The following is a 15198-nucleotide window of genomic DNA, read 5'->3' as shown; positions in this document are numbered from 1 at the left end:
TCTTTTTTTTTTTTTTTTCCTTTTTTGTTTTTTAAAAATAATGTTGCTCTTGTGTTTTTTGGGGTTTGAACTCAGGGCCTTGAGCTTGCTAGGTATTTAGTCTACCTCTTTAGCCATGCCCTCAACCCTTTTTGCTTTTTTTTTTTTTTTTTTTTTGAGACAGGGTCTCACTTTTTGCCCAGGCCAGCCTGGACTGCAATCCTCTTATTTATGCTTCCTTTAGTAGCTGGTATGACAGCTACTGAAGACTGTTGAGATGGGGGTCTCTAACTCTGCCCAGGCTGGCCTTGAACCATGATCCTACCGATTCCTTCCTCCTGAGTAACTAGGATTACAGGTATGAGCCACTGATGCCTGGCCTCCCCCTACCCCTTTTTCATTTTTTTGAGACATGGTCTTGCTGTGTAGCCCTGATTGGCCTCCTGCTCATGATTCTCTTGCCTTGGTATCCTGAGTGCTGGGATTGCAGGCATGCATCACCGTGCCTTAATTAATGTTTCAGAAGAAGTCTAGTTCGAATTAAGAGTTTTTCCTTCACTTATGAGTTTTAGTCAGGAATTTTTATCTATTAAATAATTGCCTAGTAGGTTGACACATTTTCTTGTAACTCTCAAATCTAAGAAGTGCGTTTCTTTCCATTGTATATTTCAGGCTAAAAGTGTGTGCGTGTGTGTGTTTATTTTTGTCATCCTGGAGACTGAACCCAGGGCCCTGCACACACTAAGCACATACTAAGTGGTACATACTGTACCACGAGCTACACCCAGCCCAGGGGCTGCACCCAGCCCAGGGGCAACTTAACTTCTAATTCTAGTACTGCTACTAGATGGGTGAGGGTTGAGGGGAGGGATTAGACAAGTATTTGGGGGCCTCTCAGAATGTCAAATGGAGAATAAATTTAGTGTAGCATATAAAATAATACTTTCCCTACTCCTATTAAATATATGAAGAAAACTCTAGGAGGTGACGTCGATTCTTTTATAAGGTGTAGGATCAACCTCTTTCACTCACATTAGAATGATTTAGGGTTATTCTCAAAATAACCTTTCAGATATTTTTTGATAGTATATTTATATAGATACTTGACAGTCATCCCTCTGGCCCCCTGACATGCTATGGGTTTTGCATCTGCAGCCTCAGCAGATTGAAAATGACCATTAAAAAATTGCGTGCATATTGGGTGATAAGGGAGGGGGTGTGGGCAGGGGGGAGAAGTGACCCAAGCCTTGTATGCACATATGAATAATAAAACAATAAAAAAAATTGCATGCATACTAAACTCTGTACTGCCTTTTCTGTCACTAGTCTCTGAACAACACTGTGTAACAACTATATGTATAACATTACATTGTATTAAATATTATACATAATGTAGAAATGACTTAAAGAATGAGAGGATATGAGCAGTTATGCCATTTCATACAAGGAACTTGAAGATCCCTGGATTTTGGCATCTGAGGGGGCTCCTGGAACCAATCCCCTGAGGAGATGGAGGGATGGCTGTGTTTACCATGATGTGTTCACATATGCCTACATTTCTATCCCTGTATTATGTAATTTTTTGCTTAGCTATTACTCCATAACCAACTTTTTTCTTCTGGCATTTTATGGATCTCTTCTGATATTAATCAATATATATCTGCTTAGTAATTTTAAATTGTTGCAGAATATACATAATAAAATGGACATTTACAATGCTTCTTGATTTGAAATATTATGTACATTGCTATAGTAAATATCCCTTCATGTTTTTGTTTTGGAGGGTTGTCTTGGGTAGTCTTGAGAAACTTTGGATAAGTTTTTTAAAGTACAATTGCGGGTCAAAGGCTAAAAGCATTTAAAAGTCTGATAACACTTACTGCATTTTGGAAACTCCTGCTGATTTACACTTCTAGCAACACGATGTTAGAAAACTCCTTCCCTGCCACCCTCGGCTAGAGTTGGCTTGGTTACTCTCTTAAATGTTTGCCAATCTGATGGATGAAAAGTAATTTTTATTTTCTTGGCAATTTTTATTTCTCATTTAGTGAATTATAAGATTCTTTTGTGTTTTATGTGGTTGCAAATTCTTTTTCTTTAATATGTATGTTTTACTTTGGATCAAGGTAATTTTTGCCTGGCATGGTGGCATATGTACACTTCAGGACAGCCCAAGTGTGGAAATTTTAATTTTAATACCAATGTTTTAAAATTAAAACAACATGGATTATTTTTTTGTTTTTTTAAGTTTCAGTCAAGCTCAACTTTTCCCTCTCTAGTGACTATATCTAGCGGTACAGTTTATTAGTAGTGGCACTTAGTTCTTTGAAAGTGAGTCTGGGTTTTAGGTGCAGTCTAAAATCATTTAGTGTGAGCAAACTAGCAAGGCGACATTATTTTGACTCCTTTTCAGGGCTGTGGCTATATATAGCCAAGCAGCTGAGATTCTTGTTTGTTTCTAGATGAGGTTTTAGAAATTAGTTCCCAAACTGAAATGTGTCAAACAGGATGACTAAAAGGATTTTGCTTCTCTCTGGGGATGTAAAGGATGACAGCATTACAGTTTGATAATATCTGACATATTTACCTTAAAATTTCAAATTGTTGCTAGACTCCTTTCATAGATTGGCTGAAAAAATTGAAGTGTTTTCATTAGGCTCAATGGAATATGAACCTTGAGACTTCTTATTCTTGGTTTTCTCCTGTTCTATTTAAGTCTTCTGACTTTTTTCTTTTGATTTTGCATAATAAAATATAGAGCACTCTGAAAGGCACAGTTGTATGGTGATGTTTATGAATTGTAAAATCTGGTGTTATATATAATTGGGACATGTCCTGGGGGTTCTCTGTGATAAAAATGTTTTAACGTTTGCATTTTATAAAGATTACATTGGACAGGACTACTGCAGCATTCATTTTGGAAAGATGCTTTCATGAGAGAGGAGCAGGAATCAGGCATCGAGGATTTCGGCTTCAGGTAATATGAACTTACCTCTGTGTGTGTGCCATACTTAGTGAATGCTCTCGTGTTTTGATAACGCATCATCAGTGACCTGAATTTCTATGGTTTCATAGTCAAAATCTAGCATTTTTTTAAAAGATTGCTTATCAAGTTGAGTCGTGATATTTTTGGGCTCTTGATTTTGCTCATTTTCTGATCAATTTTTGTTTTGATCAGTGATTTAGTATGATGGTCATTAATCTTGTTCACTAAATACATCTGGCTTCCTGCCTTCCAAGTACGTGATAGAGTATCATGCCCCTTTCTGAGTTAGATGTGGTCATGTGACTCGCTTTGGCTGATGAGATGTGAACACAAGTGATGTGTGTTGTTTCTGTGTAGATGCTTTAAGAGCCAGTGCATGGTTTGCTGGTTTTTTTCCTCTTGGTGATGTAATTTGAAAGAAAAATGTCAAAATGGAATTGCTGTCAGCCTGCGTCTTGAGTGACTACAATAAACTTGGCTTTCCTTCCAGCCTTAACTGGCCATGTACCTGAGTGAGACATAAATATGAGATTGTAAGCCACACGATTTGGTGGTTGGATGTATCACCATCTCATCCTGCCTACTGAGCTTCATGTTTCTTATAAAGTCGTCTTAGCTAAGACCCTCAACAAGATGATGGTGTTCAGAAAGAGCATGTGAAAAGTGGGTAGGGGTAAAGTCTTCATTGCTGGCTTTTCCTCCCCTCAGTTCATTCTCCAGTAAATGTCTGTTTCTTATTTCGGATGTCAGCAAATTCAGTGTGTTGGGTAGAGAAGTCTGAATTCTACTAAAGATTCCTCCCATGCTTGAGTTTCTGTGATCCAGGGAACTTTCCGTATTTTCTCCTCATCTGAGATATAGCTTCCTCCTTCCAGCTGCTTATAACTGGTCACGGAGTCATCATCATGCAGCATCATATAAAGACTTGAATACCAAGGTAGTGTCTGTGGACTGGGCTTCAGTCCTGGTCTGTCAACATCAGCAAGTCCAGGACACCTCTGACCCTTAGTTCTTCATCTCTAAAATGAGAGAGTTCCTACTCGACTGTTTTCCGCACGGAATTGTAGGGTAGACATATGAGATAATATAAGTGAAAACACTTTAAAAAACGTAAAAGACTATTCACGTAGCTATTATTAATTCTCTTCTTTACCCCACTGTCTTTTTTGTTGTTGGTCTATAAATGAATATTTAGATCTTTGCAAGTGACTTGAAAGAATAAACTAATGTAACTTACATTGTTTAAAACCTTTTGTTTTTCTAATTCATATAAAAAACATAAAAGACTATTCACATAGCTATTGTTAATTCTCTTCTTTCCCCTGCTCTGTCATGGTGTATTGTAGTTTTATTCCTTGTTGGAAGGCTTCAGATCTAAAGGGAGCAGGACAGTGAGGAGGGAGAGAGAAAAACAGCAGAACAAGAGGGATTTGCCTTGTGTTCCTAGAATCATACTTCTCTGGTCAAAGAAAAGAGTCCTCTGCTTTTAAGGTTTCAGGTAGTGACCAATAGCTGTGGCTATCCCTATTTAATGCCTGCAGGATTACCTGGAGTCTGGGTGAGAGAAACAGGGCCACAAGAAAAGCAAGCAAGCCAAGAGGGAATTTTCATACCCTCTGTGGCCTTTAGGGAGCTCCTTTTTATTCCTTGGGACAGAAATAGAGGAGCTTCTCTTGTGTTTCTGTCTGTGTTTGTTGCCTTTGAATCTGGCCTAGGCAATCCGAAGGGAAAAGCAGAGGGAAACTCCCTACAGGTTTTCATGGTACTTCTAGTTCTAGTTTACTTCCCTAGCCTTTTCAGGGAAAGGGTTTGTAGATTTCTTGTACAATGCCTTATTGTCTAGAAAGTGCTCATTTTAGCTACTCAGTGAAGAATTGAGCTTTATTTATTGAGCTTTTCTAAATACTGTTTTGCCAAATGTCTTGTGTAATTTCATTATGCTTTTTAACTTTTGGTTATTAGACAGGTGGTGTGCCATTTGCACCACCTCTCCAGCCTTTGATTTTGTTTTTTTCATTCAAGCTTTTGTTGTACAGGCAAAATTACAGAAACTTCAAAGTAATTTTGACTGTTGGCTTTGTCCCATTGAGTAGCAGAAATGTCAAGGATTGTTCTGGGCTACAAGATTCCAGGGAACTCCTGCAGAGCCCTCAGAGTGGACAAACAAAAGGGCAGAAGGGCGGCCAGCGATTGAGTCAGTCTTTCAGACTAGGTGAGCTTTCATTTCAACACCTCCATGCTGTGTTGGATGCTGCTTCAGAGAGTCACTCATTTCTGCATCAGCTTTCTTTTAAAATCTCTATGTACATTATGCCTGCTCATGGATAATATGTTACTTTCCTGCTACAGAAAATCCAACTGAATTGCGGCCTAAGAGTACTATTGGGGGTCAGTTGAATGAATCCATATTTCTTCTCAGGTAAGTAAAAATCAAAAAGTAGTGACCTGGTGGCAAACCGTATCACACAGAGGTAAAGGATGGGGTACGAATGCCAGAATCCACTTTCATCTTCATTTTCAAAGTTGCAATTAAGTGCTGGCCAATCTAGATTTTGCTGTGTATGGGGGACCTTTTCTATTTGAACTTTAACTTTAGGTAAAAATGAATTTAACATTTCAGAAGCCCCAACTTTTTTATTTAGATAAGGACTTATCCAAATAAGTTCTTTTATTCACTCCCTCCTTCCCTCCTTCCCTCCCTTTCCAGGACCTCACTCATGCTAGGCAGGTGCTCTTCAGCGAGCTATATCCCTAGACCATGTGTTTTTCTTAAAATACTTTTTTATATGTTGGGTGTAAACAATGTTTATAATTGCTGGAAGAATAAAAAAATCAGAATAGTTATCTTAAAGTGAAGGGAACCAATATATGAAAAATTGAATAAATAAATATTAAATATACTTAAGAGAAATTTCTGCAGTTGGGGCTATAGCTGAGTGGTACAGTGGAGTGCCTAGCATACAAGAGGCCTTGGGTTTGACTTCAGCACTGCAAAAGGGAAAAAATATTCTCATATAGTAATAGTTTCATTTCATGAAATGGGGGTTATAACTCTTAGACTAAAATATCTTTCTCATACTCATATTTAAATGTAAATTATTGATACGCATTTTAGGCATTTAAATAGATGTTTTTAGAACCTTGTACAGTCTTTGGTATATTTTATGTGCTGTGTAAGTACTTGTATAATGAATGAATAAACAGATAAGTAAGTGAAAGACATGCAAATCAGATGCAAATCCTGATCTTTGGGAATTCGAAGAAAATAAATGAAAAGGGCTATAAAGATCAGTTTTATAATGTGGAAAATTGAAAACCAGTGACCCAGGAGTAATGTAGTGATTGATAGGTTATAGCAGGCATTTATACATGCAGGAGGAATCATTAGAAATAGGTTATTATAACTTACTTGTTTCTTATCTTCAAGAGGTGCAAAGGTAACTTTCCATTTCAAATATTTTCTGAAATGAAACTAAATAATTTTCCATCCTTTGTAGAACATTTGATCTATTTTATTATGTTGATTCTACCTTTGCCAATAGGAAAAAATAATAAAAATATTTTAAGGTTTCCAGTTAAAAAAAGAAAATACCATATATAGCATGGGATCTGTAAGTAAATTAGCACGGAAATTACTTTAAAAGTGGTTACAAAAGTTACAGTGCCATATAAACACACAAATTAAAAGTTTCAGGTTTTTTTTATACTGATGAGAATGTATACAATTCATCCTGTTCTACTGTTTTTCATGATACGTGCTCTTTCTCAGAAAGTAGTAAGCAGAGAGTAAAGTCTCTGAAATCTGAATAATGTTAAAGAAACTGTTGGGTATTTTCTAGTTCTCGTCCTACTCCAAGAACTAGCACTGCAGTAGGATTAAGTCCTGGGGCAGATGTGACTCATAGTTCACCACTGAAGACTTCTCCTTTGACCAAGGTGAGCAGTGATGGAGTTTCTTTTCTATATAGGATGCAGAAGCTCAGAAAAATGATTGCAAATCGATATATGAACTATGTTCATAGCTGTTTATTGCTATTTTTATTTTAGGTGGCATATCAAGAAGCCATTGCCTTATTCCAATCTCATAAAGGTTGATGCTCATGCTTTCTTCTAATAATTTTATAATGCCAGCTCTTTTTTTTGTAGTAAAAATATTAGTAAAGTTAATTGGGAAAGGAATTTAGCATAACAGGATAAAAGTGAGGAGAAATGAAAGAAAAGGAAGAAACATTCTCTGTTCCCCGTGCAAGAAATGGGAATAGAGACTCAAAATGGTGGCCCTCATGTCTTAGTCTTATACTTTTAGACTGCTAAGGGCATACATGTGGTTAAAGATAATGGATCTGAGTGGCTAAGATAAGTGCTTAAACAGGGAGGTGTCATCTAGGCTTACTCAAATCATAGGGACAAAAGGTGTGCTGTAGAACTTTATTTGTTAGACATTTTTTCTATTTTTTTTTTGACCCTCCATCCATCCAAGGAGCTTAGAGCTTGTTAACATCTTGGAGAAAGAAGGATACAGGATACAGATAGCCCTGGAATGTAGATAGCCCTGTTCTTGTAACTTATACTCCCCCCCCACCCAATACCCGGCAGAAACTATTTTGCCCTTATCTCTAATTTTGTTGGAGAAGGAGGCAGGGGTGTAGCTCAGTGGTAGAGGGCATGCTAAGCACACACAAAGCCCTGGGTTCTATCCCCAGCACTGTGCCCAAAATAATATTCATGGCCAAAAGAAGAGAATGGTCTCTGATAAGGGTTAGGTTCTTTGCCTGCAGCCATCAGCAAGCTGAAGTTTGTTGATAACCACTCCATAAACTATAACATTAATTTTGTTGAAGAGAGAGTATAAGCAATAATAGGAAGGAACAAGGGTTTTTGCTAGTTGAGATAAGGATAGCTATACAGGGAGTTGACTTACATTAATGTCCTGTGCGTGTGTGTTACCTTCTAGGTTAATTCTTTTTGATTTAACCTTTTCTCTAGTTCCTGGTCCCCTTCTCCTATTGGTCTCAGTTTCTTTTAAGGTATCTGCTTTAGTTTCTCTGCATTGAGGGCAACAAATGCTAGCTAATTTTTTAGGTGTCTTACCTATCCTCACCCCTCCCTTGTGTGCACTCGCTTTTATCTTGTGATCAAAGTCCAATCCCCTTGTTGTGTTTGCCCTTGATCTAATGTCCGCATATGAGGGAGAACATACGATTTTTGGTCTTTTGGGCCAGGCTAACCTCACTCAGAATGATGTTCTCCAATTCCATCCATTTACCAGCGAATGATAACATTTCATTCTTCTTCATGGCTGCATAAAATTCCATTGTGTATAGATACCACATTTTCTTGATCCATTCGTCAGTGGTGGGGCATCTTGGCTGTTTCCATAACTTGGCTATTGTGAATAGTGCTGCAATAAACATGGGTGTGCAGGTGTCTCTGGAGTAACCTGTGTCACAGTTTTTTGGGTATATCCCCAAGAGTGGTATTGCTGGATCAAATGGTAGATCAATGTTTAGCTTTTTAAGTAGCCTCCAAATTTTATTCCAGAGTGGTTGTACTAGTTTACATTCCCACCAACAGTGTAAGAGGGTTCCTTTTCCCCTGCTATTAGTGGTGTTGCTAATGATGGCTATTCTACCAGGGGTGAGGTGGAATCTTAGTGTGGTTTTAATTTGCATTTCCTTTATTGCTAGAGATGATGAGCATTTTTTCATGTGTTTTTTGGCCATTTGAATTTCTTCTTTTGAGAAAGTTCTGTTTAGTTCAGTTGCCCACTTCTTTATTGGTTCATTAGTTTTGGGAGAATTTAGTTTTTTAAGTTCCCTGTATATTCTGGTTATTAGTCCTTTGTCTGATGTGTAGCTGGCAAATATTTTCTCCCACTCTGTGGGTGTTCTCTTTAGTTTAGAGACCAGTTCTTTTGTTGAGCAGAAGCTTTTTAGTTTTATGAAGTCCCATTTATCGATGCTATCTCTTAGTTGCTGTGCTGCTGGGGTTTCATTGAGAAAGTTCTTACCTATACCTACTAATTCCAGAGTATTTCCTACTCTTTCCTGTACCAACTTTAGAGTTTGGGGTCTGATATTAAGATCCTTGATCGATTTTGAGTTAATATTGGTATAGGGTGATATACATGGATCTAGTTTCAGTTTTTTGCAGACTGCTAACCAGTTTTCCCAGCAGTTTTTGTTGAAGAGGCTGCTTTTTCTCCCTTGTATATTTTTCGCGCCTTTGTCAAAGACAAGTTGCTTATAGTTGTGTGGCTTAATATTGAACAATTCATTTTTAACCTCTCTGCTTTAATTGCTTTTTGATGGGCAGGGCATTAGTGACCCCATTTGAAATCTGACAGTTTTTATTTTCCCTGTTGTCTGAACAGTTTAGTCTTTTTCTAAACTGTCTTTGAAAGTTTAGAAAACTTTCCTGGTTGCTGGAACAACTTAGTCTCAGTAGGTCATTCGTTTTTGCCAAGATAAGATGTCTAGGTTGGTCTGATTTGGTCCCACACTGGAGGGGAGTGACAGGCAGGTCAGGTGGGAGTTAGTGCCATTGAGAGAATTAATGGCCAATCTCTTCAATGAACTTAGATGCAAAAATTCTCAGTAAAATACTGGTGAACTGAATTCAACAACATATCAAAAAGATCATATATAATGTTCAAGTTGGCTTCATCCCAGGGATGCAGAGATGGTTCAACATACACTAATCATTAAATGAATACAGCCTATTAACAGAAGCAAAGAACAAAAAAACCACACGATTATCTCAATAAATGCAGGAAAAGCCTTTGACAAAATTCAACATCATTTCATGATAAAAGCTCTGATGAAACTAGGAATAGAAGCTTTATACATAATAAAAGCTATAAACAACAAGTGTATAGCCAGCATCTTACTGAATGGGGAAAAACTGAATCCATTTCCTCTAAAGTCAGAAACGAGACAAGGGTGTCCACGCTCTCCACTTTTAGTCAATGCAGTCTTTGAATTTCTAGCTGGAGCGATAAGACAGGAAGAAAAAAGAAATTCAAATAGGAAAGAAAGAAGTCAAATCTCCCTATTTGCAGATGACATGATCTTATATCCAAAAGACTGGAAAGCGCCACTAAAAAACTCCTCCTAGTAGACATCGCAAGCACCTTCAGCAAAGTAATAGGATACAAAATCAGTTTACAAAAATCAGTAGCCTTTTTATATACCAGCAATGAACAGACAAAGGATGTAGGGAAACAATTTCATTTATAATAGCCTCAAAAAATAAAATGCCTAGGAAAAAACTTAACAAAGGAAGTGAAGGACATCTATAATGAGAGCTGTAAACCATAGAAGAAAGAAATCAAAGACTACAGAAGATGGAAAGATCTCCCATTCTCATGGATTGGTGAAATCAATATTGTGAAAATGGCAATATTACCGAAAATAATCTACATGTTCAATACAATCCCCATCAAAATTCCAATGACATTCGTCACAGATTGAAAAATTAACATTAAAGTTCATTTGGAAGCATAAAAGACCACAAATAGCCAAGGCAATACTGAACAAAAAGAGCAACACTGGTGTTATCACAAAGCCCTGTCTTCAAACTATATTACTGAGTCTTAGCAATAAAAACAACATGGTACTGGCACAAAAGCAGACATGAAGACCAATGGAACAGAATAAAAGACCCCAGATATGAATCCATGTAGCTACGCTTATCTGATTTTTGAGAGAGGTTTCCAGAACATACAATAAATACAGTTGTTCAACAAATGTTGCTGGGAAAATTGGATATCTGCATGCAGAAAACTGAAACTAGATACATGTCTTTTGCCCTATACAGGTATCAACTCAAAGTGGATCAAGGACCTTTAATGTAAGACCTGAAACCATGAAGCTACTGCAAGAAAGAGCAGGAAATACTCTGGAGCTTATAGGCAGAGGCAATAATTTCCTAAATAGAATTTAACTGGCTCAGCAGCTAAGAGAAAAGATTGACAAATGGGACTACATGAAACTAAAAAGCTTCTGTACAACAAAAGAATTGGTCACCAGATTGAAGAGGTAGAATACAAAATGGGAGAAGATCTTTGCCAGCTAACCATCTGACAGGGGATCAATAATCAGAATATACAGGGAGCTCAAAAATTAAACTCCCCAAAAATTAATGACCCAATGAAGAAATGGGCAAATGAACTAAACAGAACTTTGTTAAAGGAAGACCACCAAATGGTCAAAAAAACACATGAAGAAATGCTTGCTATCACTGGCTATAAAGGAAATGAAAATCAAAACCACATTAAGATTCTACCTCACTCCTGTTAGAATGATTATCATCAAGAACACAAGCAGCAACAAATATTGGCAAGGATGTGGGGAAAAAGGACCCCCATACACTGCTGGTGGGAATGTGAATTAGTACAACCACTATGGAAAGCAGTATAGTGGCTCCTAACAAAACTAAAAATAGAACTGCCATATGATCTAGCAATACGACTCTTAGAGATATACTGAAGGAATGTAAGTCAGGTTACAATAAAGACATCTGCACACCTATGTTTATTGTAGCAATAGCTGCAATAGCTAAGCTATGGAGACAGCCAAGATGCCCCACAACAGATGAATGGATTAAGAAAATGTGTTATTTATATAAAATGGAATTTTATTCAGCCATAAAGAATGAATGGTAAGTGAAGGTAAATGAATGGAACTGGAGAACAGAGAACATCATCTTAAGTGAAGTTGGCTAAGTTCAGAAACCCAAGGCCACATTTTCTCTCCTATGTGGAATATAGGCCCAATATAAATACAAGCAATATAAATATAGATGTTGTTAAAAATAACATGTGAAGGGGAGGTCACATACAAGAGAGGGAGAGTGAAAGAAGGAAGTTAAGGTGAATATGGTTGATGTACTTCCTAGATAAGAGTGGACATAGAATTTTTAAACCTGTTGAAATCACCATAAGAAGGGGAATAGAGTTGAAAGGAGAAAAATAGAAGGGATGAACCAATTTGGATTATAATACATGTATACATGGAAATGTCACAGTGAAACTCCCTGTATAGCTATTTTAAACAAAAATACATTTTTTCAAAAACAAAGAACAGGATGGTCGGTAAAACAGGTCCTTTCTTAGGGGCCAGTACTGGGGGAGAACGGGAGGTTATAAGGAAAGGGTGTAGGAGGGCAAATACGGTAGAAGTATTATGTGCTCATGTATAAAAATCAAAAAATGAGACCTGTTGGAATTATCCCAGGAATGGAGGGAGGATAAAGGAGAATGATAGAGGGGGTGAATTCAAGTGTTATATATTGTAAGCACTTTTGTAAATGTCACAGTGTACCCCTAGTACCATAATAGCATGATAATATAAAAAAAGAAAAAGACCTTTTTGGCCAAATTTGAGCAACAAAGAGGTTTAGAAGGAGTGGCTCCTAGGATGGGCTTACCTGATGTACATTAAGCTTAATTTTGTCTGTCTTATATGACAGGTTATGTCCTGGCATCTGAAAAAAAAACTCCTTAGTTTAATTTGTTAGATAGAAGTTGTACTTTTGTAGAATGTCAACAGACACAAGTTAAATTTTTACAAGGAAAATATAAGAGTCAATTGAGCAACTATTTAAAGAAATGTTTGAAAAAGTACTTGCTAGAGATGTTTTCCATGAGTTTGATTGTAAATGCCTTAGAGAAGGATCCACTATACCTTAAAGACCCAAAAAACTCTACTCGGAAGCTTCTAGACATCATCAATAGCTATAGCAAGGTAGCAGGATATAAAATCAACATAGAAAAATCATTAGCATTTCTATACACTAACAATGAGCAAACGGAAAAAGAATGTATGAAAACAATTCCATTTACAATAGCCTCAAACAAAATCAAATACCTAGGTGTAAACCTAACAAAAGATGTGAAAGATCTCTACAAGGAAAACTATACACTTCTGAAGAAAGAGATTGAGGAAGACTATAGAAAGTGGAGAGATCTCCCATGCTCATGGATTGGTAGAATCAACATAGTAAAAATGTTGATACTCCCCAAAGTAATCTACATGTTTAATGCAATTCCCATCAAAATTCCAATGACATTCATTAAAGAGATTGAAAAATCTACCATGAAATTTATATGGAAACACAAGAGGCCATGAATAGCCAAGGCAATACTCAGTCAAAAGAACAATGCAGGAGGTATCACAATACCTGACTTCAAACTATATTACAAAGCAATAACAATAAAAACAGCATGGTACCGGCACAAAAACAGACATGAAGACCAGTGGAACAGAAGAGAGGATCCAGATATGAAGCCACACAACTATAAGCAACTTATCTTTGACAAAGGAGCTAAAAATATACGATGGAGAAATAGCAGCCTCTTCAACAAAAACTGCTGGGAAAACTGGTTAGCAGTCTGCAAAAAACTGAAACTAGATCCATGTATATCACCCTATCCCAAGATTAACTCAAAATGGATCAAGGATCTTAATATCAGACCCCAAACTCTTAAGTTGATACAAGAAAGAGTAGGAAATACTCTGGAGTTAGTAGGTATAGGTAAGAACTTTCTCAATGAAACCCCAGCAGCACAGCAACTGAAGAGATAGCATAGATAAATGGGACCTCATAAAACTAAAAAGCTTCTGTTCATCAAAAGAAATGGTCTCTAAACTGAAGAGAACACCCACAGAGTGGGAGAAAATATTTGCCAACTATACATCAGACAAAGGACTGATAACCAGAATATACAGGGAACTTAAAAAACTAAATTCTCCCAAAACTAATGAACCAATAAAGAAGTGGGCAACTGAACTAAACAGAACTTTCTCAAAAGAAGAAATTCAAATGGCCAGAAAACACATGAAAAAATGCTCACCATCTCTAGCAATAAAGGAAATGCAAATTAAAACCACGCTAAGATTCCACCTCACCCGTTAGAATAGCCATCATCAGCAACACCACCACCAACAGGTGTTGGCGAGGATGCGGGGAAAAAGGAACCCTCTTACACTGTTGGTGGGAATGTAGACTAGTACAACCACTCTGGAAAAAAATTTGGAGGCTACTTAAAAAGCTGGACATCGATCTACCATTTGATCCAGCAATACCACTCTTGGGGATATACCCAAAAGACTGTTACTCCAGAGGCACCTGCACATCCATGTTTATTGAGGCACTATTCACAATAGCCAAGTTATGGAAACAGCCAAGATGCCCCACCACCAATGAATGGATTAAGAAAATGTGGTATCTATACACAATGGAATTTTATGCAGCCATGAAGAAGAACGAAATGTTATCATTCGCTGGTAAATGGATGGAATTGGAGAACATCATTCTGAGTGAGGTTAGCCTGGCTCAAAAAACCAAAAATCATATGTTCTCCCTCATATGTGGACATTAGATCAAGGGCAAACACAACAAGGGGATTGGACTATGAGCACATGATAAAAGCGAGAGCACACAAGGGAGGGGTGAGGATAGGTAAGACACCTAAAAAACTAGCTAGCATTTGTTGCCCTTAATGCAGAGAAACTAAAGCAGATACCTTAAAGCAACTGAGGCCAATAGGAAAAGGGGAACAGGTACTAGAGAAAAGGTTAGATCAAAAAGAATTAACCTAGAAGGTAACACCCACGCACAGGAAATCAATGTGAGTCAATTCCCTGTATAGCTGTCCTTATCTCAACCAGCAAAAACCTTGTTCCTTCCTATTATTGCTTATACTCTCTCTACAACAAAATTAGAAATAATTGCAAAATAGTTTCTGCTGGGTATTGAGGCGGGGGAGAGGGAGGGGGCGGAGTGGGTGGTAAGGGAGGGGGTGGGGGCAGGGGGGAGAAATGAACCAAGCCTTGTATGCACATATGAATAATAAAAGAAAAATGAAAAAAAAAAAAAAAGGATCCAAACTGCAGATGGCAAGAACACTTAGAACAGTTATTTTTAGAATTTTTAATTCTTTAGTAATTGACAGCAGTTTAGTTGTTTCCATTGTATATGGTACTTTAGGATAATACTTATAATTGAAATCATTACATCAGTACCATTAAGTTCTCCTAGTTACATCTGGAAATATCTGTATTTTGAGACAGTGTCTTCCTACCTTTACCCTGGGCTGGCCTCCAACTCAAAAATCCTCCTGCCTATGCCTCCTGAGTAGCTGGGATTATAGTGTCCTGTACCGCCATGCTTGACTTAGTTTTTGGAGGTGGGGTTTCATTGGGTAGCCTTGGCTGGCCTCAAATTTGTAA

At 37.4% G+C, this 15198-nt stretch overlaps 1 protein-coding gene across 14 annotated transcripts in view; it reads left to right on the top strand.

The window, feature by feature from the left end:
• Positions 1 to 15198, top strand: part of Ulk4 (unc-51 like kinase 4) — a 548798-nt gene that overhangs the window by 23000 nt on the left and 510600 nt on the right. For all 14 annotated transcript variants that reach the window (XR_012443110.1, XR_012443108.1, XR_012443109.1 and 11 more), the window contains exons 9-12: positions 2864 to 2956; positions 5059 to 5177; positions 5315 to 5384; positions 6805 to 6901. Coding sequence is in view for 9 of the 14 variants with exons in the window: in XM_074059105.1 (XP_073915206.1) it covers positions 2864 to 2956; positions 5059 to 5177; positions 5315 to 5384; positions 6805 to 6901 (379 nt within the window). In the remaining 5 variants the exon portion in view is untranslated. The remainder of the gene's footprint in view (positions 1 to 2863; positions 2957 to 5058; positions 5178 to 5314; positions 5385 to 6804; positions 6902 to 15198) is intronic.

This window comes from Castor canadensis, chromosome 17 (genome assembly GCF_047511655.1).
Source record: "Castor canadensis chromosome 17, mCasCan1.hap1v2, whole genome shotgun sequence".
In the NCBI taxonomy this organism is placed as follows: Eukaryota; Metazoa; Chordata; class Mammalia; order Rodentia; family Castoridae; genus Castor; species Castor canadensis.
The sequence above is the reverse complement of the archived record's forward strand: the minus strand, read 5'-3'. Positions and strand labels throughout refer to the sequence as shown.